Source organism: Zea mays, chromosome 8 (assembly GCF_902167145.1).
Source record: "Zea mays cultivar B73 chromosome 8, Zm-B73-REFERENCE-NAM-5.0, whole genome shotgun sequence".
NCBI lineage: Eukaryota > Viridiplantae > Streptophyta > Magnoliopsida > Poales > Poaceae > Zea > Zea mays.
Genome location: NC_050103.1, coordinates 165,510,578 through 165,533,805, shown reverse-complemented (window position 1 = coordinate 165,533,805; position 23,228 = coordinate 165,510,578). Strand labels below are relative to the sequence as shown.

Below are 23,228 nucleotides of genomic sequence, written 5' to 3'. Positions count from 1 at the left end.
GGCTTGAGCCCTTGCAGAATCATGCCGTTGGCACGCTCTACTTGCCCGTTCGACATGGGATGAGCCACGGCGGCCCAGTCCACCCAGATATGGTGATCTTCGCAAAAATCCAAGAATTTTTTGCCGGTGAACTGGGTGCCGTTGTCGGTGATGATGGAGTTCGGGACCCCAAAGCGATGGATGATGTTGGTGAAGAATGCCACCGCCTGCTCGGACCTGATGCTGTTCAGAGGTCGGACCTCGATCCACTTGGAGAATTTGTCGATGGCGACCAGCAGGTGCGTGTAGCCCCCGGGCGCCTTCTGCAAGGGACCGACGAGGTCCAGACCCCATACAGCGAAGGGCCAGGTGATGGGTATTGTCTGCAGAGCCTGAGCGGGCAGGTGTGTCCGCTTCGCATAGAATTGGCACCCTTCGCAGGTGCGGACGATCCTAGTGGCGTCAGCCACCGCCGTTGGCCAGTAGAAGCCTTGCCGGAAAGCATTTCCAACAAGGGCTCGGGGTGCTGCGTGGTGGCCGCAAGCCCCCGAGTGTACTTCTTGCAGCAGTTCCCGACCTTCGGCGATGGAGATACATCGCTGGAGGATGCCCGAGGGGCTGCGATGGTAGAGCTCCTCTTCGTCGCCCAGCAAGACGAATGACTTGGCGCGTCGCGCTACCCGCCGAGCCTCGACTTGGTCGAGGGGTAGCTCTCCTCGACGGAGATATTGCAGGTACGGGGCCTGCCAATCTTGGTCTGGCGTGGCCCCGCTCTGCCCTTCCTCGACGTTCAATGCCCCGCCCTCGGGGGCCGAGGGTACCTCGGGCTGGGCCGAGGGTGCCTCGGGCTGAACCGAGGGTACCTCGGGCTGAGCCGAGAGTACCTCGGGCTGAGCCGAGGGTACCTCGGGCTCGGGCGCGTCGTCGAGCTTGACGGATGGTTGATGCAGATCCCGGGAGAAGACGTCCGGGGGAACTGTCGTTCGCCCCGAGGCTATCTTGGCCAGCTCGTCTGCGGTTTCGTTGTAGCGCCGAGCGATGTGGTTGAGCTCGAGCCCGAAGAACTTGTTTTCCAGGCGTCGAACCTCGTCGCAGTAGGCCTCCATCTTCGGGTCGCGGCAGTGGGAGTTCTTCATGACTTGGTCGATGACGAGCTGCGAATCACCGCGGGCGTCGAGGCGTCTGACCCCTAGCTCGATGGCGATCCGTAATCCGTTGACCAGAGCTTCGTACTCGGCCACATTGTTGGACGCCGGGAAGTGGAGGCGCAGCACGTAGCGCAAGTGCTTTCCGAGGGGCGAGATGAAGAGCAGGCCCGCGCCGGCCCCCGTCTTCATCAGCGACCCGTCGAAAAACATGGTCCAGAGCTCCGGTTGGATCGGAGTCGTCGGCAGTTGGGTGTCGACCCATTCGGCCACGAAATCCGCCAACACTTGGGACTTGATGGCCTTCCGAGGGGCGAACGAGATCGTTTCGCCCATGATCTCCACCGCCCACTTTGCGATCCTGCCCGAGGCCTCTCGGCACTGGATGATCTCCCCCAGGGGGAAGGATGACACCACAGTTACCGGATGGGACTCGAAGTAGTGTCGTAGCTTCCGCCTTGTCAGGATCACAGCATACAGCAGCTTTTGAACTTGTGGGTAGCGGATCTTAGTCTCGGACAGCACTTCGCTGATGAAGTAGACCGGCCTCTGAACGGGCAATGTATGCCCTTCCTCCTGCCTTTCGACCACAATCGCGGCGCTAACCACCTGAGTGGTCGCGGCGACGTAGACCAAGAGGGTTTCTCCGTCCACCGGCGGCACCAAGACTGGCGCCTTTGTAAGGAGCGCCTTCAGGTTGCCGAGGGCTTCCTCGGCCTCAGGGGTCCAAACGAAACATTCGGCCTTCCTTAAGAGGCGGTACAGAGGCAGACCTCTTTCGCCGAGGCGTGAGATGAAACGGCTCAGGGCCGCGAGGCATCCCATGACCCTCTGTACCCCTTTTAAGTCCTTGATGGGTCCCATGCTGGTGATGGCCGCAATCTTCTCCGGGTTGGCTTCGATGCCTCGCTCGGAGACGATGAACCCTAGGAGCATGCCTCGGGGCACCCCGAAGACACACTTCTCAGGGTTAAGCTTGACTCCTTTCGCCTTGAGACACCGGAATGTCACTTCAAGGTCGGAGAGGAGGTCGGAAGCCTTCCGTGTCTTGACTACGATGTCATCGACGTAGGCCTCGACTGTGCGACCGATGTGTTCGCCGAACACATGGTTCATGCACCGCTGGTACGTCGCGCCTGCATTCCTCAAGCCGAACGACATGGTGACATAGCAGTACATGCCGAACGGCGTGATGAAAGAAGTCGCGAGCTGGTCGGACTCTTTCATCCGGATCTGGTGATACCCTGAGTAGGCATCGAGGAAGGACAGGGTTTCGCACCCAGCAGTGGAATCCACGATTTGGTCGATGCGAGGCAGAGGGTAGGGAACCTTCGGACATGCTTTATTGAGACCAGTGTAGTCTACACACATCCGCCATTTCCCCCCTTTCTTCCTCACAAGCACAGGGTTGGCAAGCCATTCGGGATGGAATACCTCTTTGATGAACCCTGCCGCCATTAGCTTGTGGATCTCTTCGCCAATCGCTCTGCGCTTCTCCTCGTCGAATCGGCGCAGAGGCTGCCTGACGGGTCGGGCTCCGGCCCGAATATCCAGCGAGTGCTCGGCGACATCCCTCGGTATGCCGGGCATGTCCGAGGGACTCCACGCAAAGACGTCGGCGTTTGCGCGGAGAAAGTCGACGAGCACTGCTTCCTATTTGGGGTCGAGCCCGGAACCGATCCGGATCTGCTTGGTGGTGTCGCCACTGGGGTCGAGGGGGACGGCCTTGACCGTCTCCGCTGGCTCGAAGTTGCCGGCATGGCGCTTCACGTCTGGGACCTCCTTGGAGAGGTTCTCCAGGTCGGCGATGAGGGCCTCGGACTCGGCGAGGGCCTCGGCGTACTCCACGCACTCCACGTCGCATTCGAACGTGTGTTTGTACGTGGGGCCGACGGTGATGACCCCGTTGGGGCCCGGCATCTTGAGCTTCAGGTAGGTGTAGTTGGGGACGACCATGAACTTCGCGTAGCATGGCCTCCCTAGCACGGCGTGGTAGGTCCCTCGGAACCCGACCACTTCGAACGTCAGGGTCTCCCTTCGGAAGTTGGAGGGTGTTCCGAAGCAGACTGGGAGGTCGAGTCGCCCGAGGGGCTGGACACGCTTCCCAGGGATGATCCCGTGGAAGGGCGTAGCGCCTGCTCGGACGGAGGACAGATCGACGCGCAGGAGCTTGAGGGTCTCGGCGTAGATAATGTTGAGGCAGCTGCCCCCATCCATCAGGACCTTGGTGAGCCTGACATTGCCGACAACGGGGTCGATGACGAGCGGGTATTTCCCCGGGCTCGGCACATGGTCGGGGTGGTCGGCCCGGTCGAAAGTGATGGGCTTGTCGGACCAGTCTAGGTAGACTGGCGCCGCCACCTTCACCGAGCAGACCTCCCGGCGCTCTTGCTTGCGGTGCCGAGCCGAGGTATTCGCCGCATGCCCTCCATAGATCATGAAGCAGTCGCGGACCTCGGGGAACCCCCCTGCTGGGTGTTCTTCGTTCTTGTCGTCGTCGTGGGCCCTGCCACCCTCGGCGGGTGGCCCGGCCCTGTGGAAGTGACGCCGAAGCATAACGCACTCCTCGAGGGTGTGCTTGACGGGCCCCTGATGGTAGGGGCACGGCTCCTTGAGCATCTTGTCGAAGAGGTTTGCACCTCCGGGGGGCTTCCGAGGGTTCTTATACTCGGCGGCGGCGACAAGGTCCGCGTCGGCGGCGTCGCGTTTCGATTGCGACTTCTTCTTGCCTTTCTTCTTGGCGCCGCGCGGAGTAGACGCCTCGGGGGCTTCTTCCGATGGGCGGCCCTGGGGCTGCTTGTCCTTTCGGAAGATAGCCTCGACCGCCTCCTGGCCAGAGGCGAACTTGGTGGCGATGTCCATCAGCTCGCTCGCCCTGGTGGGGGTTTTGCGACCCAGCTTGCTCACCAGGTCGCGGCAAGTGGTGCCGGCGAGGAACGCGCCGATGACATCCGAGTCGGTGATGTTGGGCAGCTCGGTGCGCTGCTTCGAGAATCGCCGGATGTAGTCCCGGAGCGACTCCCCCGGCTGTTGCCGGCAGCTTCGAAGGTCCCAGGAATTCCCGGGGCGCACGTATGTGCCCTGGAAATTGCCAGCGAAGGCTTGGACCAAGTCGTCCCAGTTGGAAATCTGCCCCGGAGGCAGGTGCTCCAACCAGGCGCGAGCAGTGTCGGAGAGGAACAGGGGGAGGTTGCGGATGATGAGGTTGTCGTCGTCCGTTCCACCCAGTTGGCAGGCAAGGCGGTAGTCCGCGAGCCACAGTTCCGGTCTCGTTTCCCCCGAGTACTTTGTGATAGTAGTCGGGGGTCGGAACCGGGTCGGGAATGGCGCCCGTCGGATGGCCCGACTGAAGGCCTGCGGACCGGGTGGTTCGGGCGAGGGACTCCGATCCTCCCCGCTGTCGTAGCGCCCCCCACGCCTGGGGTGGTAGCCTCGGCGCACCCTTTCGTCGAGGTGAGCCCGACGGTCGCGTCGATGGTGCTCGTTGCCGAGGTGGCCCGGGGCCGCAGGCGCGGTGTTGCGCGTGCGCCCGGTGTAGACCGAGGCCTCCCGCATGAATCGGGAAGTCGCGGCATGAGGTTCCGAGGGATATCCTTGCCTCCGGGATGCAGTGCTCTCGGCCCGCCGGGCCGCAGCGCCTTCCAGGAGATTCTTGAGTTCTCCCTGGATTCGCCGCCCCTCGGTGGTTGACGGCTCCGGCATCGCGCGGATGAGCATCGCTGCGGTCGCCAGGTTCTGACCGACCCCGCTGGATGCGGGCGGCGGCCTGATCCTGACGTCGTTGGCGACGCGGTGCTGGAGACCTTGGGGCAGATGACGTATTTCTCCGGCCAGGGGTTGGCCCACCCATGCCTGTCCGACGTCCCGACGGATCGGCTCAAGCGCTCCTGTTCCCTCGTTGAGCCTGGCCTGCGCCTCGCGGACTTGCTCGAGTTGTGGGTCGTAACCCCCCGCCGGAGCGGGGACCACAGCTAGCTCCCGTGGGATGTCGGCGCGAGGCACCGGCCTAGGGAGATCACCATCCTCCGGCATGCCAAGATGGTTGCCTTCGGTGGGATCCCCTAGCTCGATGTGGAAACATTCGCGGCTTGGGCCGCAGCTCTCGTCGCCAAGGCTGCGGCTTCCATCGGAACAGTCGGATAGACAGTAGTCACATGCGGTCATGAAGTCCCGCACGGCACTGGGGTTGCCGAGTCCGGAGAAATCCCAACCAATGCTGGGATCGTCATCTTCCTCGGACCCAGAGGGCCCGTAGGTCGAGACGTCCGTCAGTTGGTCCCAAGGCGACCGCATACAGAACCTCAGTGGGGTTGCACTCGCCTCAATGAGAGCGCCCGCCAAGACGAGGTCGTTTGGCGGGTTGAGGCCGAGTCGAAATGACGCAAGATGGGAGTTAGTCGTTACCTTTTGGTCGACGAGGAGCGATGTAGTCACATCGGGGACTGGTTGCGCCGCCATCTCTGGTTCGAGGGCGACGTCCTGCAGGCTTTCCGCGAGCGCGCCGGCGTCGTCTTCTTGCTCGGGGTCAGCGTGCCGCGGGGGGACGGCGCTTGCCTCCGTCTCGAACGCGAGGTCGACGTCCGACGTGCCTTCCGTCGGGGCGTCGGGGGCATCGATTCGCTCGACGGCCGGCGAAGCGTGGCCTCCCGTCTGGCCTTGACGGCTCTGCCTCCTCCTCCGTTGGCGGGGGAGAGAACGGAGCGAGCCCGAATGTTGCTCTTCCACCACGCGGGGAAGATGTCGTCGATTCCGCCGCCGGCGGGCGGGTTGTCGGCCGCCATTGTCGTAGTCGCGCGGCGGTGGAAGAAGTGTCATGTCGTAGCTGCCGTCGAAGGACATGAACTCCAGAGTCCCGAAACGAAGCATCGTCCCGGGCCGGAGAGGTTGCTGGAGACTGCCCATCTGGAGCTTGACGGGGAGCTGTTCGTCAGCACGCAGCAGGCCCCTACCTGGCGCGCCAACTGTCGGCGTTTCGAGACAGGGGGGTCCCTAAGCCGACGAGTGAGTGTGCTGCGTGCCCCAGCCCAGATGGGTCGAGCGCGTGGGCGAGCGCGAAGGGGGGAGAGGCGAGGCGGCCGGAGCCGAGCGTGAGAGAGGTGGAAGTCCCGCGGCCTTCGTGTTCGTCCCGCGCCCAGGTCAGGTGCGCTTGCAGTAGGGGGGTTACAAGCGTCCACGCGGGTGAGGGAAGCGAGCGGCCCCAAGAGAGCGCCTGTCCCGTCCTCGGTCCCGCGCGGCCAACCTTTTCTGAGAAGGCCCTGGTCCTTCCTTTTATAGTCGTAAGGAGAGGATCCAGGTGTACAATGGGGATGTAGCAGAGTGCTACGTGTCTAGCGGAGGGAGAGCTAGCGCCCTAGGTACATGCCAATGTGGCAGCCGGAGAGATCTGGGCACCCTGCTGGCGTGATGTCGTGGCTGTCGGAGGTGCGGCGGAGCCTGATGGAGGGACAGCTGTTGGAGCGGTCGAGTCCCTGCTGACGTTGTCCTGCTTCCGTAAGAGAGTTGGGGGCCGCCGTCGTCATAGAGCTTGTGGAGCGCCATCATTGCCTCTCTGGCGGAGCTGGCCGGATGAGACGTCGGTCTTGTTCTCCGTGACCCGAGTCGATTCGGGGAGGGATGATGATGGCGCCTCCTGTTGACGTGGCGGTCTGTGCCCTAGGCAGGGCGACGTGGGGTTTCCTCCGAAGCCGAGGTTGAGTCTGCCTTCTGTTGCCGTGGCCGAGCCCGAGCCAAGGGGTCGGGCGAGGCGGAAGTCGTTCGGCCGAGGCCAGGGCGGAGTCCGAGCCCTGGGGTCGGGCGAGTCGGAAGTCGTTCGGCCGAGGCCAGGGCGGAGTCCGAGCCCTGGGGTCGGGCGAGGCGGAGTTTCATCGTCTTCCGGGTCTTAGCCCGAGTCCGAGCCCTGGGGTCGGGCGGAGCGGAGTTCGCCGTCTTCCGGGTCTTAGCCCGAGTCCGAGCCCTGGGGTCGGGCGGAGCGGAGTTCGCCGTCTTCCGGGTCTTAGCCCGAGTCCGAGCCCTGGGGTCGGGCGGAGCGGAGTTCGCCGTCTTTCGGGTCTTAGCCCGAGTCCGAGCCCTGGGGTCGGGCGGAGCGGAGTTCGCCGTCTTCCAGGTCTTAGCCCGAGTCCGAGCCCTGGGGTCGGGCGGAGCGGAGTTCGCCGTCTTCCGGGTCTTAGCCCGAGTCCGAGCCCTGGGGTCGGGCGGAGCGGAGTTCGCTGTGGCGCCTTTGGCAAGACCTGACTGCCTGTCAGACTTACTCTGTCGAGTGGCACTGCAGTCGGAGTGGCGCAGGCGGCGCTGTCCTTCTGTCAGACTGGCCAGTGGAGCGGTGGAGTGACGGCGGTCACCTCGGCTCTGCCGGGGGCGCGTGTCAGGATAGAGGTGTCAGGCCACCTTTGCGTTAAATGCCCCTGCAATTTGGTCAGTCGGTGTGGTGATTTAGTCAAGGTTGCTTCTGAGCGAAGCCAAGGCCTTGGGCGAGCCGGTGATGTGTCCGCCATAAAAAGGGGGCCTCGGGCGAGACGGAAGTCTCTCGAGGTCGGCTGCCTTTGGCCGAGGCTAGGCTCGGGTGAAGCGTGATCGAGTCACTCGTGTGGACTGATCCCTGACTTAATCGCGCCCATCAGGCCTTTGCAGCTTTATGCTGATGGGGGTTACCAGCTGAGAATTAGGCGTCTTGAGGGTACCCCTAATTATGGTCCCCGACACGTTCACTGCTTCCGGATCTGCCTGCGACGCTCGGATCCACGGTCCGTCAACGTCGTCCGCGCGTCCACGTTCTCCGCCGCACCGACCTCACCGCAGATTCGGCCGCTCACCCAGCTTCCTTCGCCCCGCCGTTCGCCACTGCGTGAATAAGCAGGTTAGTTCCTATGTCACCGCATATCTTGTCTGTCTTCTACATGCATATGTTTTCATTTCCACTTAGGATTACTTGTGGCTTCTTCGCTTACTCGCTTCAATGTTTCCTTTACCTAGCCGGATTCCGATTCCCGGATCGGTTGCATGATTTCAGAACCGGCCCCTATTGTTACTTTCTTACACCATTTGTAAAATTACTCATAAACGGTGTATGTTTATCTATACACAACTACCGGTAGGTAAAAAATAATATATTTTCAGCTTTTCACTACTAGGTTATTACCAGATTTCAAATTTGTACCATGCTAGAGATGAGTTTATGCTTATCTGTACACGATTTCAGGAAACGTGTTTATGTTTCTCTGTACACAATTTACTTTATGCATATTCCAACCAATATATACTTATTCGATAACATTTATGTGTCATGCACTCCATTTTTCAGCAGTTGTTGTATAAGGTTGCCCAACCTGGCAGCTTCATCCACTGATTCTTGCTCTCCGGATAAACCTACACAGTACAACCTACGCCACAAGCGTGCCAAGACAACTGCCATGGCAAGTTCTTATATGCTTTACTTAGCTACCTTCTTACTTGTACAACATGTCCGATGTTTTATAAATTATTAGAAACTATTTGTATACATACCAATTAGTTTCGTGCATGTTCATCTTTACCACAGATGAGTCCGAACCGTGCCAATTGGGATGAGGCGACAACTAAAATTTTCCTTGACCTATGCATCGTTGAGAAGAACCTTACGAACTGGAACAGCTTGGGGTTAACTAAGCAGGGATGGCAACATGTGTATCGCAGCTTCAAAGAGCAGACTGGTCTAAATTATGACCACAAACAAATGCAAAACAAACTTAGCACGCTTCGAAGGTCTTTCTTGCATTGGCGTTCTTTGCAGACCCATACTGGTTTGGGTCGTGACTCAAATACTGGTGCTATAGAGGCTGATGATTCCTACTGGGGGACCCAGCAAGGGGTACGTTCAATCACAAAACCACATTTCGTTAGCACACGTATTGTTTATAACCTTTTTTGTGCTGTAGACCATACTAAATCTGCACCATCTTCACACGCAGGATCCTAGTACTCCACAGGCCAATCGAGGCAAACCACCACCATTTCTTGATGAGCTGCACACTTTGTTCGGTCGAACCACCCAGGATAGGGGGAACTTAATTAGTGCCGGAGGTGTCCGGGATGCCTCACTCAACTATGGAAGCGAGGATACTCCACCATACTTGTCTGACGACCACGCAGGTTGCTCTAATATTAGAGCATCGTCCAAAAGGCCAATCAGGGAACAAGAAGTTGATAGCCCCCCTAAGAAAAAGATGAGTTTGGAAGAACACATCGCTAATATTTCTGAGAACATTACCATGAGAAACCAGAGACAGCTCAGTCGGGCACAACAAGAGCTTGATGAGGTCATCATGCTGTTACAGGAAGATGGGATAGGAGAAGACACTGATTTGTACTGCATGGCACTTCTTCTATGCAACAAAGAACTGAATAGGAGGGCTTTCCTTTCTATGAAATCTAAAGAGGGACGCCTCCATTGGATTAGGTTCAACTGGGCTAACAAATAAAGGGCAAGAGACACATTTCCAAGTAGCTTGTCTCTGTTGTAGTTCAAATAATGGATTGATGTATGCGTGCACTATTATGTAATTTGTGGCCTCTGGCCTTAATCCAGTTTGTTACTGAACTTTGTTATTTCTGGCCTCCGGCCTAGATCCAGTTTGGTACACAACTACGTTATGTACGAATAATGGATTGATTTCTACTATTTTATAGTATTTGTACAGATTTGTTTTGTCTAAAACATTTGTGTAGATGTTGAATAGGAGGGCTTTCCTTTCTATGAAAACTAAGGAATAACTTGTGTTTCCCTGCTTACATGTCCAAATGATGCAGGATCCGCTGCGCCGAAAAATAACCACATTGTAGACTTGGAGATAATAAGGTCATCTGAGAACTCTTAGTTAAGGTATGTGTTCTATTTTAATGCTTGAATGTATGTACTGTACAACTACTAATGTTGAAATGGTTTTGTTGCAGTACTACGACAGTCCGCAATGAGCAGTCAACAAGAATCGAGCCAGAGCGACACATCAAGCGATGCTAGCTCAATTATTTATCAGCTAGCTGGAGCAGCAGCAGCAATTGTAGCTTATGGTTCTGGTTCGTCTTCTCCGGATCCTGTCCTTAATCCTACACCTCCTTTCCCGCAAGTCACGGGACGACAATGGGTCGAAACAAATTTGCGGGACATGCGGAAATGTTACGTCAACTTCCGTATGTATCCAGATGCATTTGTAGAGTTGCATGATTATTTAGTGAGATATCATGGTTTAGTTTCCACACAAGAGGTCGAGTCCATTGAGGCATTAGGGATGTTCATATGGGCTTGTGGGACACAACAAGCCACTCGACAAATTAGAGATAGATTTGGGAGGTCTTTAGATACAATTAGTAGGAAAATTGGTATGGTGGCAGATGCTATGTTTTCTTTTGCACAAACTATTATTTGTCCCAAGGATCCAACATACAGCCAAGTGAATCACAAACTCACACCTTATGCTCCTTTCTTTGACGGGTGCATAGGGGCGTTAGATGGAACACACATTCCGGCTTTAGTGTGTCAGGAGTCACGCTTGGACTTTGTAAACCGAAAAGGATGGCCAAGCTACAATGTGTTAGGGATAGTAGACATGGATATGCGATTCACGTTTGTAGGTGCTGGAAGGGCGGGTTCGTGTCATGACATGGCTGTGCTCAGAGACTGCATGAGACAGCCAAATTACCCACATCCACCTCCAGGTATGGTCTCGTGTTATAAAGTTCATGAACATAGTGTCTAGTACAGGATGATATGTAATTGTTAGTGTCATTTGTTTTGTGTAGGTAGGTATTATTTAGTGGACTCTGGTTATGCAGTGCGCGAAGGATACTTGGCCCCGTATCGCAATAATAGGTATCATCTAGAGGAGTTTAGGCGAAGAGGAGCAGAAACAGTAGAGGAGAAGTTTAATTACGTGCACTCAAGTCTGCGTAATGTGGTGGAACGTGCATTTGGAGTTATGAAATCAAGGTGGCATGTCCTGCGAGGCCTTCCATTGTACGAACGCGAAAGGCAAATCAAGATTGTGATTGCATGTTTCGCATTGCATAACTTTTTATTGGACCGAGGCTACGGCGGTGGATCGAGGTGCAGCATGAGTCGACCAGCGGATTACAATATGTCGGAGTGGGTTGCAGCGAATTCAACTGATGACATGTCAGCCGTGCGAGATTGGATCGCTGCGGGTGTGTCCTTGATGTAGTTCGTAGGTAAGAAAGTGATATAGAGATGTCGTATATTATGCTTTTTGCAGAAAACTCAGACATATTCTTTTTGTTGCAGGTGGCGATCTAATGCTGAGGAACAATGACATCCTGAGAGTTAGGTAGCGGTATTTGTTTGGCATGTAATGTATTGTACCCTTGTGCTGCCATGTATGTGTATGTCATTTATGTTCATGAGTGCTGCAGAATGTGTATGTCAAGTAATTGTGTTTGAGAACTGGCGCCATTTGTTTGAAAACTGACGCTATTCTGTTTAAAACTGGCGCCATTTGTTTGAAAATTGAATATTGCTGCCGCTGCAGCTGCTGCAGCCCCTACAGGGCCGGCTGGAAGCCGAACAGCTACTGTATCTGCAGCTGCAGCGGCTTTTCAAGCAGCCGAACAATCCCAACGTCGTGTGAGGCTGCATGGTTAGTGGATGTAGCCTGGGTACAGGTCTACGGTCCGAGAGAACGCGTGGATCCGTCACTGACTGCGTGCCTCTGGCAACAAGGACCAAGTCACTAAGGGGGTGTTTGGTTACACCCCGCTAAAATTTAGCCCCTGTCCCATCGAATGTTTGAACCTCCGTTCCAGGTATTAAATATAGTCGGATTATAAAACTAATTTGTCAGCCGAAGATTAAAAGACGAGACGAATCTAGTCCAGTTGGTTGGGTCTATATTTCATACTCCTATTTAAAAGTCAAACGCTTGATGTGACCCGGACTAAACTTTAGCAGGAGCAACCAAACACCCCTAACGGGTGACTGGGTGAGGTCTCTACTCTCTAGAAGCCCTACCTGGCTGGCTGCCTCGGCGTCAGCCGTCAGCCAGGACGGAGATGTTTCTTCCTCAGCTTCTGCACACGTGTGGCCTGCTATGTTTGGCACAACCGCACAATATATGAGATATGGGGAAGCCTCCACAGGTGAACAAAAATATATATAAAAACTTAGGTCATGTTTGAATCTAATTGCAACGACATAATTCTATTGGTTTATACTTGTCGAATGTCGATTAATCTAACTTAAGATTAACTAAATTTATATAGTAAACTAGGTATATACTCGTGCGTTACAACGAGGGACACTTATACATGTATTGGTCATTGTTTAGTAGTTGCTCCATCTTCTTAAAATTTGGCTCAATCTTACTATTTATTGGTCATAACATAGTAGTTGCTCCATATTCTTAAATATGACACACCTATTGCAATTTATATGAGAATGTGTATCATAACACTTATATTATTTGGACAGTTAAACTCTAATAACAAGGTCTATATTGTATCGTGACATTTGATTAAAAACAAGCATTAAGATAACATTTCATCATGGCTAATGCTTGAAATCATAGAACAAAAAAGCAGATTTCACCTAACTCAAGTTGACAAATGACTAAGCTTTGACAACAAAAATGATTTTTCGTACCTAGTTAGTAGCTTTGAAACCATAAGCTTTGACGACAACAATGATTTTTTTGTGTTTGCATCCCGTTTAAGTTTTCAACAAGAGCGCCCTCCAATGATTTTGAATCATATTCCACAAGTGATCCGAAGAGTTTATCTCCCCACAAATCAATTCTCAATAGCACCCAAACAATAAAGAACTCGAAGGTTCTTCACAAATCCATAAGAGAGGAGAGGGAGAGCACAAGATCAAAGAGACTCAAAATTCCAACAAGAATGAAAACTGAGATTGAGAGCAAACCGAAGTCGTGGGCGAAACCGACCACCCTTACTCGGATTACACGATGAAGCTTACAAATCACATACGGAAAGGTTCAAAGCACTTAGGATCTCTGGCTACAAAACTATAGCAGTCCAGGGAATGGAAAACCACAAGTGCTAAAACCCAAAGCCAAAGATATGGGTGTAACAACAACCTTACAACTCTATTTATAGAGGGTTATTACTACTTCCTAAATTATCCCTATGTACATAGAGTCTATCCACTTCGCCGTGGACAAAATGGACCAACTCTTGGGATATTGATCTTACAGTCACACGCTCCACACGAAGTTGCTTTGCCTCGGTGCACCCTCCGTGATGATGCCACATGTCACCTTCGATTCCCACCGGAAACGGCCACGACCAGATTTTAAGGCTAAACCCGGACGAAAACACGCCATCCCTAGCGTGGGGTGGGTTTGAGGCTCAACCACCAAAATCGTCGTGAGTATCGCAACACGTGTGCATCCCCCACGTCCTGGACACGTGTCTCGTCAGTCCTCGACCACACTGGCAACACAGCCTGCTCTGCCACGTCCTCGCGTCAGTGCATGTCCCAGGTGTCAGCCACTGTGACTAGTCACCCGGTGACTCTGATCCCTCAGTCAAGTCCCAACGCTCGTCCTTCACTTATCCGGTCCATTGGCACGAATCTGTATGACCTTCACCTTCGCTGTCGACCACCGTTCCTATGGTCCACATCTGCATACCATAAGTCAAAAATACATTGTTGCACAAACACATAACTCACGGCTCGGTTAGTCCACGACTCAACCCGAGACGCTGCCCGTTGACAATCACTCATCATCAACTCAAACCATAAGGGATAAACTAATCTCGTGTTTGCAAACGCAATAAAACCTAATCCTGTCTCACATGAAGGTGACACCAAGCCTGATCTTGTCTCCATTGATGATAAAATCCGACCAAACTAGACTAGGCATTGTAGCGCCCAACGTGCTCTTTCACGAGCCGATCCTGAAAAATTATGTTGTTTCTTTTCAATGATATGTTCCACCAAAAATAGAGAACCTTTTTTACCATCTGTTTATGATCATATGGATATCTTCGTCACTGGTTTTAGAACTGCATACACTGTTGGTACATTAGTCATCAAAACCGGATGCAAACATATGGATCTGTCTTCTATAATAATATGAACATTGGCTGATTGTACGCAAAATCGATGATGTTGTAATTGCAACACAGGCATATCAAGTACGAGCCATTGATGATGATTACCTTGGCACCGTCGTACTTGTAAATCTTTCGACTGCATGTCGTTCCTATAATGGATTCAATGATGATGCCTCCACAAAATAATGATCCTTAGTACGTATTCAACGCTGGATTTAGAAATGAATTGCCCTCCGGTATTGATTTAATTGACGTTTTGGCGTGTGGAGCTAGGAATCTAAAAGGTTGATGTCCTGAGTTTTTTTCCTCATTTGACACTAAAATACTCTCATTAATTGATCTTTTTCTCGAGAACGAGAAGCGGCCGCATGCACCATCCAAAGCGTTGCCCGTGTGCAAGACAACCCAAGCGTCACAGGCGTGGGCGAAAAAAATGAAATCGCTGGCGCACATGCATATATACACTACACAAACGCGCCACCATACAAACCGAGCGTGATATGCAAAACGTGCCACTATGCATAAAGTATAAAAACGCGCCACCGTGCATACCGATCGTGCCACCATGCATAAAAATAAAAACAACAATTCTGGTTTGCTATGAGTGGGATTCAAACTGAGGTCATGGACATCAAAACCAGTTTCAGTAACCACTCGGAGAAAGAGGTATCTACTAGGGAATCTTATTTATTAAAGGTATGATAGGATAGGAAAGTAGACTTCAAAATAATGGCTCCTTGGTATATGGAATTATGTCCAAAACGTCAATTAAATCAATACCAGAGAGAGTAAGGTTGTCGTCTCTTAGTTGTCTTGTGTATTTTGAAAAGCTTATAATTAAACTATATTTAATGCATGTAATTATTATTCGAACTATTGATGTGACAGAAACTAAATTTTAGCTGGATAGAACGAAACACCTCCTAAGAGCAGTCCCAACCGAAGACACTGCTTTTTTTTTGAAAGGAAACGGCAAAAGACTTGCCTCTTCAATATATTAGAAGAGAAATAGATAACAGACTTCAGAAGACGGAGCAAAAGAAAAAAACGAAAAGAAGAAAAACATACACTAACTCAATCTAACATACACTGCAACTCCCAATTTGATCTTTCACCAATTGTGTAACCTGGATAGCAGATCTTTGAAGTCTCTGAAAGATTCTGTCATTTCTTTCCAACCATATATTCCACCAAAAAGAGATGATGAGTCCATCGAAAAGAAGACACTGCTTATAGTTTCTAACCTACACGTTATCTAGAAACTACTACTAGACACTACATCTACAATGCAAACGCCAATATTACTTAACTGAATTTAATACTCCTCTGGTCTTATTGTGTATTAGATATCGTGTTGAAACCAAGTCTCATGTAAGATCCAATTTCTTAATCTTTCTTTATTTAATTACCTGCCACATAATCTTTTACCTTATGTGGCAGCTGAATTAATGCTATAGAAACTGAATGACGTGGAGGATTGAGGGCAGCATGTTCGTGAAGGTTGGCACAGTGAACTTCATGGGTTTTGTTCCAGTGTCAACTACTACCATTCCAGTAGCCAGTAGTGAACTGTCGGATCTGGAGAGAGGTGTTAAATTATGTCTCTCGCTCAGTCCTGTCTTCCAAACTTCCAATCGAGTTCACTCACTTTCAGCTTCAGCTTCGGCTTGGGCTCTTTGGCTTTGGCTTCCAACCTGGTCGACGAAATGCTTGATTCGGGCAACCATTGCGTTGTGATGCTCAGCTCGGGCTCGGGTCTCAACTCTGAAGAAAATCGTTTCAGTCGGGCGAGATGCATGGGATGAAACACGCGTGGTGTGAAACGTACGGAGATCCAGCGTCCTGGGAATCAGAGGCTGTTAGGTTTGTGATTTCGTCAAGGCTGCCTCCCTCTCCCTCTCACTCCCCTGCAACCCGGACTCCGCGGGCTCGATCTGCTCTCCTCCCATCCGCGACCATTGCCTGCCCCTCCATCCACCTATGGCAGCGCCAAGCAAACCAGAGAGATGCAGACGTGATCGCAAGCGCAGTGATCCGTTGTTGGTTTCGCTTACAAGATCCAGCTTCCAGTTCCAGCCAGCCATTACTCATCTAACATCACCATGGCGTACCTTCGGAACAAGTCGATGGAGTTCCTCAAGCGGTTCGAGGTGCCGGCCAAGAACCCGTCCGAGGACGCGCAGCGCCGGTGGCGGGAGGCCGTCGGCACGCTCGTCAAGAACCGCCGCCGCCGCTTCCGCATGGTCCCCGACCTCGACAAGCGCTCCCAGGTCCAGGCGCAGCGCCGCAACATTCAGGTCCGTACGTACGTCGCGCCACCGCCCCAGCCTCGTTTCCGTTTGACACCAGCAGTCAGCTTCATCATATCGTGCGTGGAATCAACATTATACCTATTTATTCGAATCATAATATTGAAAACTTAACTGAACGAAGTTTTACTGATTCACATTAAAGCAGCATAACAGAAGAATTAACCACCAGCTTAAAAACCCCCCTTTTACCCCCATCAATGTAATTACCTTCTCAATCAATTAGCATGCATCCAGCCTTTTGTTCACACTCAGCCCAAAGCACTGAGAATGTTTCTTTCTGATTCACAGGAGAAGCTTCGTGTTGCACTCTACGTGCAGAAGGCTGCGCTGCAGTTCATCGATGGTATACGACACTACTAGCCCTAGCCCATCCTACCTATCCTTTAAGCACCGCGCCACGTCCAATTCCTTTGATCTTCAGGTCCTAACAATGTCGATGCTGGCTGGAACAATCATGTGTAGCCGCCCGCAAGACCGAGCACCCGTTGCCGGAGATGGCGCGGCAACGCGGCTTCTCCGTGAGCGCGGAGGAGCTGGCCGCCGTGGCGCGCAACCACGACGCCAAGAGCCTGAGGCACCACAGGGGCGTCGACGGCATCGCGGCGAAGCTGAACGTCTCCCTCGCCGACGGCGTCAGGTCGGACGAGGCGGGCGTCCGGGCCGAGGTCTACGGCGCCAACCAGTACACCGAGAAGCCGCCGAGGACGTTCTGGATGTTCCTCTGGGACGCCAGCCAGGACATGACGCTCCTGCTGCTCGCCTTCTGCGCGTTCATCTCCGTCGCCATCGGGCTCGCCACCGAGGGGTGGCCCAGCGGCATGTACGACGGCCTCGGCATCGTGCTCACCATCTTCCTCGTCGTCATGATCACCGCGGCTAGCGACTACAAGCAATCGCTGCAGTTCCGGGACCTGGACAGGGAGAAGAAGAAGATTGACATACAGGTCACCCGTGACGGCTACCGGCAGAAGGTGTCCATTTACGACATCGTCGTCGGCGACATTGTGCATCTATCTATCGGCGACCAGGTGCCGGCGGACGGCCTGTACATCGACGGCTATTCGCTCGTGGTTGACGAGTCAAGCATGTCCGGCGAGAGCGAGCCGGTGCACCCGTCTACCGCGAAGCCGTTCCTGCTCGGCGGGACCAAAGTGCAGGATGGATCGGCGCGGATGCTGGTCACCGCGGTCGGGATGCGCACGGAGTGGGGTAACCTGATGGAGACTCTGAGCCAGGGCGGCGAGGACGAGACGCCGCTGCAGGTCAAACTTAACGGCGTGGCCACCATCATCGGCAAGATCGGACTGGTGTTCGCGGTGCTCACGTTCACCGTGCTCATGGCGCGGTTCCTAGTGGACAAGGCACACGCGCCCGGCGGCCTGCTGCAGTGGAGGGGAGCGGATGCGCTCTCGATACTCAACTTCTTCGCTGTCGCGGTCACCATCATTGTCGTCGCCGTGCCCGAGGGGCTGCCGCTCGCCGTCACTCTCAGCCTGGCGTTCGCCATGAAGAAGCTCATGCAGGAGCGCGCGCTCGTGAGGCACCTGTCGGCGTGCGAGACCATGGGGTCGGCGAGCTGTATCTGCACGGACAAGACCGGTACGCTCACCACGAACCACATGGTCGTCGAGAAGGTCTGGGCGTCCGGGGCGGCGCAGACGGTGAGCACCGCCAAGGGTTTCGACGAGCTCCGGTCGTCGGTGTCGGAGAACTTCACGAGGGTGCTCCTGGAGGGCGTCTTCCACTGCTCCGGCTCTGAGGTCGTCACGGGCAAGGACGGAAGGACTAGCGTCATGGGCACGCCCACCGAGACGGCCATCCTGGAGTTCGGTCTCGAGGTGGAGAAGTACATGGGGGTGGAGCACGCCGGCGCCAAGAAGCTCAAGGTGGAGCCCTTCAACTCGGTGAAGAAGACCATGGCCGTGGTCATCGCGTCCCCGAACAGCGCCGGCCACCCGCGCGCGTTCCTCAAGGGTGCGTCCGAGGTGGTCCTGAGCCGGTGCAGCTCCGTCATCGACGGCACCGGGAGCGTGGAGAAGCTCACGGAGGCGAAGGCGAAGCGCGTGGGCAGCGCCATCGACGCGTTCGCGTGCGAGGCGCTGCGCACGCTCTGCCTGGCGTACCAGGACGTCGGCGGCGCTGGCGACGTCCCCGGCGACGGGTACACGCTCATCGCGGTGTTCGGCATCAAGGACCCGCTCCGGCCGGGCGTGAGGGAGGCCGTGAGGACGTGCCACGATGCGGGCATCAACGTCCGCATGGTCACCGGCGACAACATCAACACGGCGAAGGCGATCGCGAGGGAGTGTGGCATCCTGACCGATGACGGCGTCGCCATCGAGGGCCCCGAGTTCCGGGCGAAGAGACCCAACGAGATGAGAGAGCTCATACCCAAAATCCAGGCACGTAGCTGGAGTAATGTTTTTTTGCATGGTGGAAATTAACTGACGCGTTTGGTCTGTCTGTCTGTCTGCAGGTGATGGCTCGGTCGTTGCCACTGGACAAGCACACGCTGGTGACGAACCTGAGGGGCATGTTCAACGAAGTGGTGGCGGTGACCGGCGACGGCACCAACGACGCGCCGGCGTTGCACGAGGCCGACATCGGCCTCGCCATGGGCATTGCAGGAACAGAGGTTTGTTGTAGTAGTAGTAGTACCCTTGCTCACGCCATGTCTTTCCTGGCGACAACCGCTTCACGCCTGCAACAACTTCTGGTCAGGTTGCCAAGGAGAACGCCGACGTGATCATCATGGATGACAACTTCTCCACCATCATCAACGTCGCCAAATGGGGCCGGTCCGTATACATCAACATCCAGAAGTTCGTGCAGTTCCAGCTCACGGTGAACGTCGTTGCCCTGATGGTCAACTTCGTCTCTGCATCCTTCACAGGTGTGCACGCATGCAACAATTCCTCATTTTCTTGTCAGATAGCTATCAGGACTCAGGATGTGGGGGTGACACAGTCACGACTGATGAATGAATGGTTCAGGAAGCGCCCCCCTGACCATCGTGCAGCTGCTGTGGGTGAACCTGATCATGGACACCCTGGGCGCCCTGGCGCTGGCGACGGAGCCCCCCAACGACGCCATGATGCGGAGGCCGCCGGTCGGCCGAGGCGACAACTTCATCACCAAGGTGATGTGGCGGAACATCGTCGGCCAGAGCATCTACCAGCTCGTCGTTCTCGGCGTCCTCATCTTCAAGGGCAAGAGCCTTCTCCGGCTGAACGGCGGCGGGGATCTGTCCGACGCCCAGCTCAACACGTTCCTATTCAACACATTCGTGTTCTGCCAGGTACGTACGTGTATACAGAAGCCGACTGGTTTCGTCGTCCACACCGCATCTCACTCTCTGAACCTTTACAGGTCTTCAACGAGGTCAACAGCCGGGAGATGGAGAAGATCAACGTGTTCAGCGGCATCTTCAGCAGCTGGATCTTCTCGGCGGTCGCCGGCGCCACCGCCGCGTTCCAGGTCATCATCGTGGAGCTCCTGGGGACTTTCGCGAGCACGGTGCACCTGAGCGGGAGGCTCTGGCTCGCCAGCGTGCTCATCGGCTCGGTCAGCCTGTTGATCGGTGCCGTCCTGAAGCTCATCCCCGTGGGTTCCGGCAGCGACGACTCGTCGTCTGCCGATCGCCACGATGGGTACCAGCCCATCCCCACCGGCCCCAACGCCGTGTGATCTCCGTGGAGACGTTCTGCCATTCTTCCTTCTTTTTCCTTTTGTTGTTTTTATTGTTAGAAACAAGAGAATTGAGCCCTCGGATGCATTTTGATTTGCAGTTTTGGACAAAAAAAAATATTTTAGATAGGAGTCGTCCCCAGGAAATTGATCCGTTTTGTCTTTGTAGCCGGCAATGTTTCTGAATGTAGATGATAGAATCCAATGTATTTAGAGAATCCAATGATTTATAACCTCTCTGCAAAATATCAAATTTTTTGGAGCTTGTTTGAATTTATTTCTTAGGGAGTTCAGTTGAAATCTGTAACAACCGGCTGAGGCCGGTTTGATGACGGCTTTGGTCAGTTTTTCAAAGTCGCTCTGGACGAGCTGTTTTTTTAGTTGGAGACTAAATTCATGCATCAATTTGTATGTACTAATACAATATCCATACGATACGACGACACATAATTATATTTGATACCCATAAAAATAAATTTAATATTAAAGTGAACTTATTATCCACATATTAGATAAAAACCGAGATTACAGTTTATCTTAGCTAAAAGACCGAGAAAATCATAAGTTGAAAAGGAGTCCGGTTTCTTTTTTGTAGCTCGTTCGTTCTGCTTCAGCTAGCAAGGTGGTACTACATGGGAGCGTTGTACCGTGTATAGCTTCATGTCGTGTTGGGCTTGAGTTGTTTCTCACGGTCCATCTGTGGTGTAATGATCTATCTATGGTGTAACATATTATTGGACACATTGTTAGGTGAGAAGCGAGTAAGACCTATGCGATTTGCATGTCAACAACCCACTCATGGCATACGAGCCCCTCGGCCTGCGGGGTACTTATGACCTACCGAGCCTAGACCTGAATACGCGGCCCGGCAACGGAGCTTGCAACGCGACGAGCCACGCCGAGACCTAGGCTACGGATGTCAGGGGTCAACATGGCACAGAGATGTAATAATGGCAGTAGGACCCACGCCGCCCATACCATCCGTCATGATGAGCACGAGCAGAGACAACTAGACGACAAGGCGCATACAGAGAAGCCACCGACAGTCGACCCCCACCTTAGCCTATAAAAGGCGGAGGTTAGCCACGAAGGAGGGGGATCAGTCTTTTGGTAACGGAGGAGGACTAAAAACAAAAGACCTTAACGGAGGATAACCGCGTGATGGAACTTGAAGACTTGTAGGCTCGAGCCAAGGCTTAGCGTAGTACTCCAGTTCCATAGGTTTTAGGTCCACCTACATATAGGGGGCGTTTGGTTGCCTTTTCCGGTGGTGCAGCTGCATCTACACATGCAAAAAGTAGTGTTTGTTTGGTTCGTTGTATCGCACGAGACAGACTAGCACGGAACTTAAAGCGCCGCGAGCCAGGCCCGGCAGAAACGCATCGCGCGGCCGCACGCGCGCGGCCAGGCTCCGCTCAGCCAGCTCTTTACTCGTGCACGCATATCGAGACACGTTTTTAATTGGTTTTTTCATTATATCGTCTAATTAAAAGATTTAATCACCGAACCGATTTCATATCCGCGTTCCTGACATTTTTGCGAACGAAACTAGACCACTCATACTATATATATTTCAAATAAAAAAATTACGTGATTAAGATTAATATATAATTAGTGTATATTAACATGTAATTAGTATCTATTAAGCAATTTACCATATAATTAGTGTCTATTAATAGATTTTTTAATTTATTTAACAATTTTTTTAACTCATGCACCATGTACTCATGCAAGCAACCAAACAACATCTCTTGTGAACCAGACTGGCCACATACACACAACCAAACACGCTATACTGCATGCACTCAGCCAGTCCAGTCTGAGCCAGGCTCACTAGATACGAGCCAGGCTCACCCATACAAGTAACCAAACGCCCCCATAAGAGTCTTGGGAGCTCTTCCTTCCTTTCTCGTTTGCTTGTAACTCGCTTGTAACACCTATTACGAGAATCGAACAACAAAGGTGTCGATGGAGTGAGCCACCAAAGACTGGATACAGGGACTTTCTATCTGAACCAGTATAAACCTTACGTCCACCGAGCATATTGTTCGAAGCCTAGAACTCTCACATAGAAATTTACTTGTCAGAGGGGAGGTTCGAAACACCGACAAGAAGACTTTTCATATTCGTTTGATCGACTTTAAACATTTTTCTCTATGGACTACAATATAAAAATCAACCTAGACCGGTTTTATAAACCAACGTAGATTGGTTTTCCAACCTTCTCCGATTAAGCTGTTTTTTGGTAGAAGTGTTTATCGTTATGTTTTAAAACCCTACACAAAATATCATGATTTTTGGAGGTAGTTTGATCAACTTGTGACATTCTTTGTTTGTTTCATCATCTCCATGTTGCAGTTTCTTGCACTTCGGTGCTCCCTTCGCTCCTTTGCTTCCGTGTCTCTTCTGCTATATTATTTGGTGTAATCTTGATTATATTTTATCAACCTCGTCAGGAAATGAACGGATAACTGCCGAAACTGAAAGAAAATTGAATTGGACATCTAGTCACCTTGTTCAATTCTTGGCTCATAGGACTCTCAACAACTGTAAGTATCAGATAGATAACTAGAGGAGAGTTGCAGTCGATTGATTTCGGTACAAGTGGCTAGAGACATGTCAGAATGTCTTGGAACGCTAGATTTGTTGCTGACCTAACGGATGTAGCTCCTAATGCCTCCCTTTCCTAGCATCCATGGCTAGCTGCATTCGCATGTTGTTCGCACTAGAGTAGTAACAAGAGAAGCTATGGCGATAGAGGACAATAGACACCGACTGTTCAATTGGGTACCACAACAAAGGGAGATGAGAGCAATCAAATTGTTGGCATGTATATATATGGTTTTGACATTGACTGTGTAGATTCAATAGAAGTAAACAGGGGTGATATGCTCTTTAATATGAGTCAATTCATGTTTTGACTAGTGGAAGTAGGTGGCCTGTACTGTGTAGTAGTACTATTGCATCTGCTTCAGATTAATAACAAGTAATGATGACAGTATCTGTACGCACAAAATGGCATCAGCATGCATTTGCCGCAAACCAA

At 52.8% G+C, this 23,228-nt stretch overlaps 1 protein-coding gene across 1 annotated transcript; it reads left to right on the top strand.

The window, feature by feature from the left end:
- Window positions 1-16,285: 16,285 nt before the first annotated feature.
- On the top strand, window positions 16,286-20,448 carry LOC103636305 (calcium-transporting ATPase 1, plasma membrane-type-like). Its single transcript, XM_020542778.2, is given in 7 exon segments — window positions 16,286-16,480; window positions 16,784-16,838; window positions 16,958-18,936; window positions 18,939-19,130; window positions 19,217-19,388; window positions 19,489-19,793; window positions 19,865-20,448. Coding segments are annotated over 7 exon segments (3,216 nt in total). The 3' UTR covers window positions 20,183-20,448.
- Window positions 20,449-23,228: the final 2,780 nt, after the last annotated feature.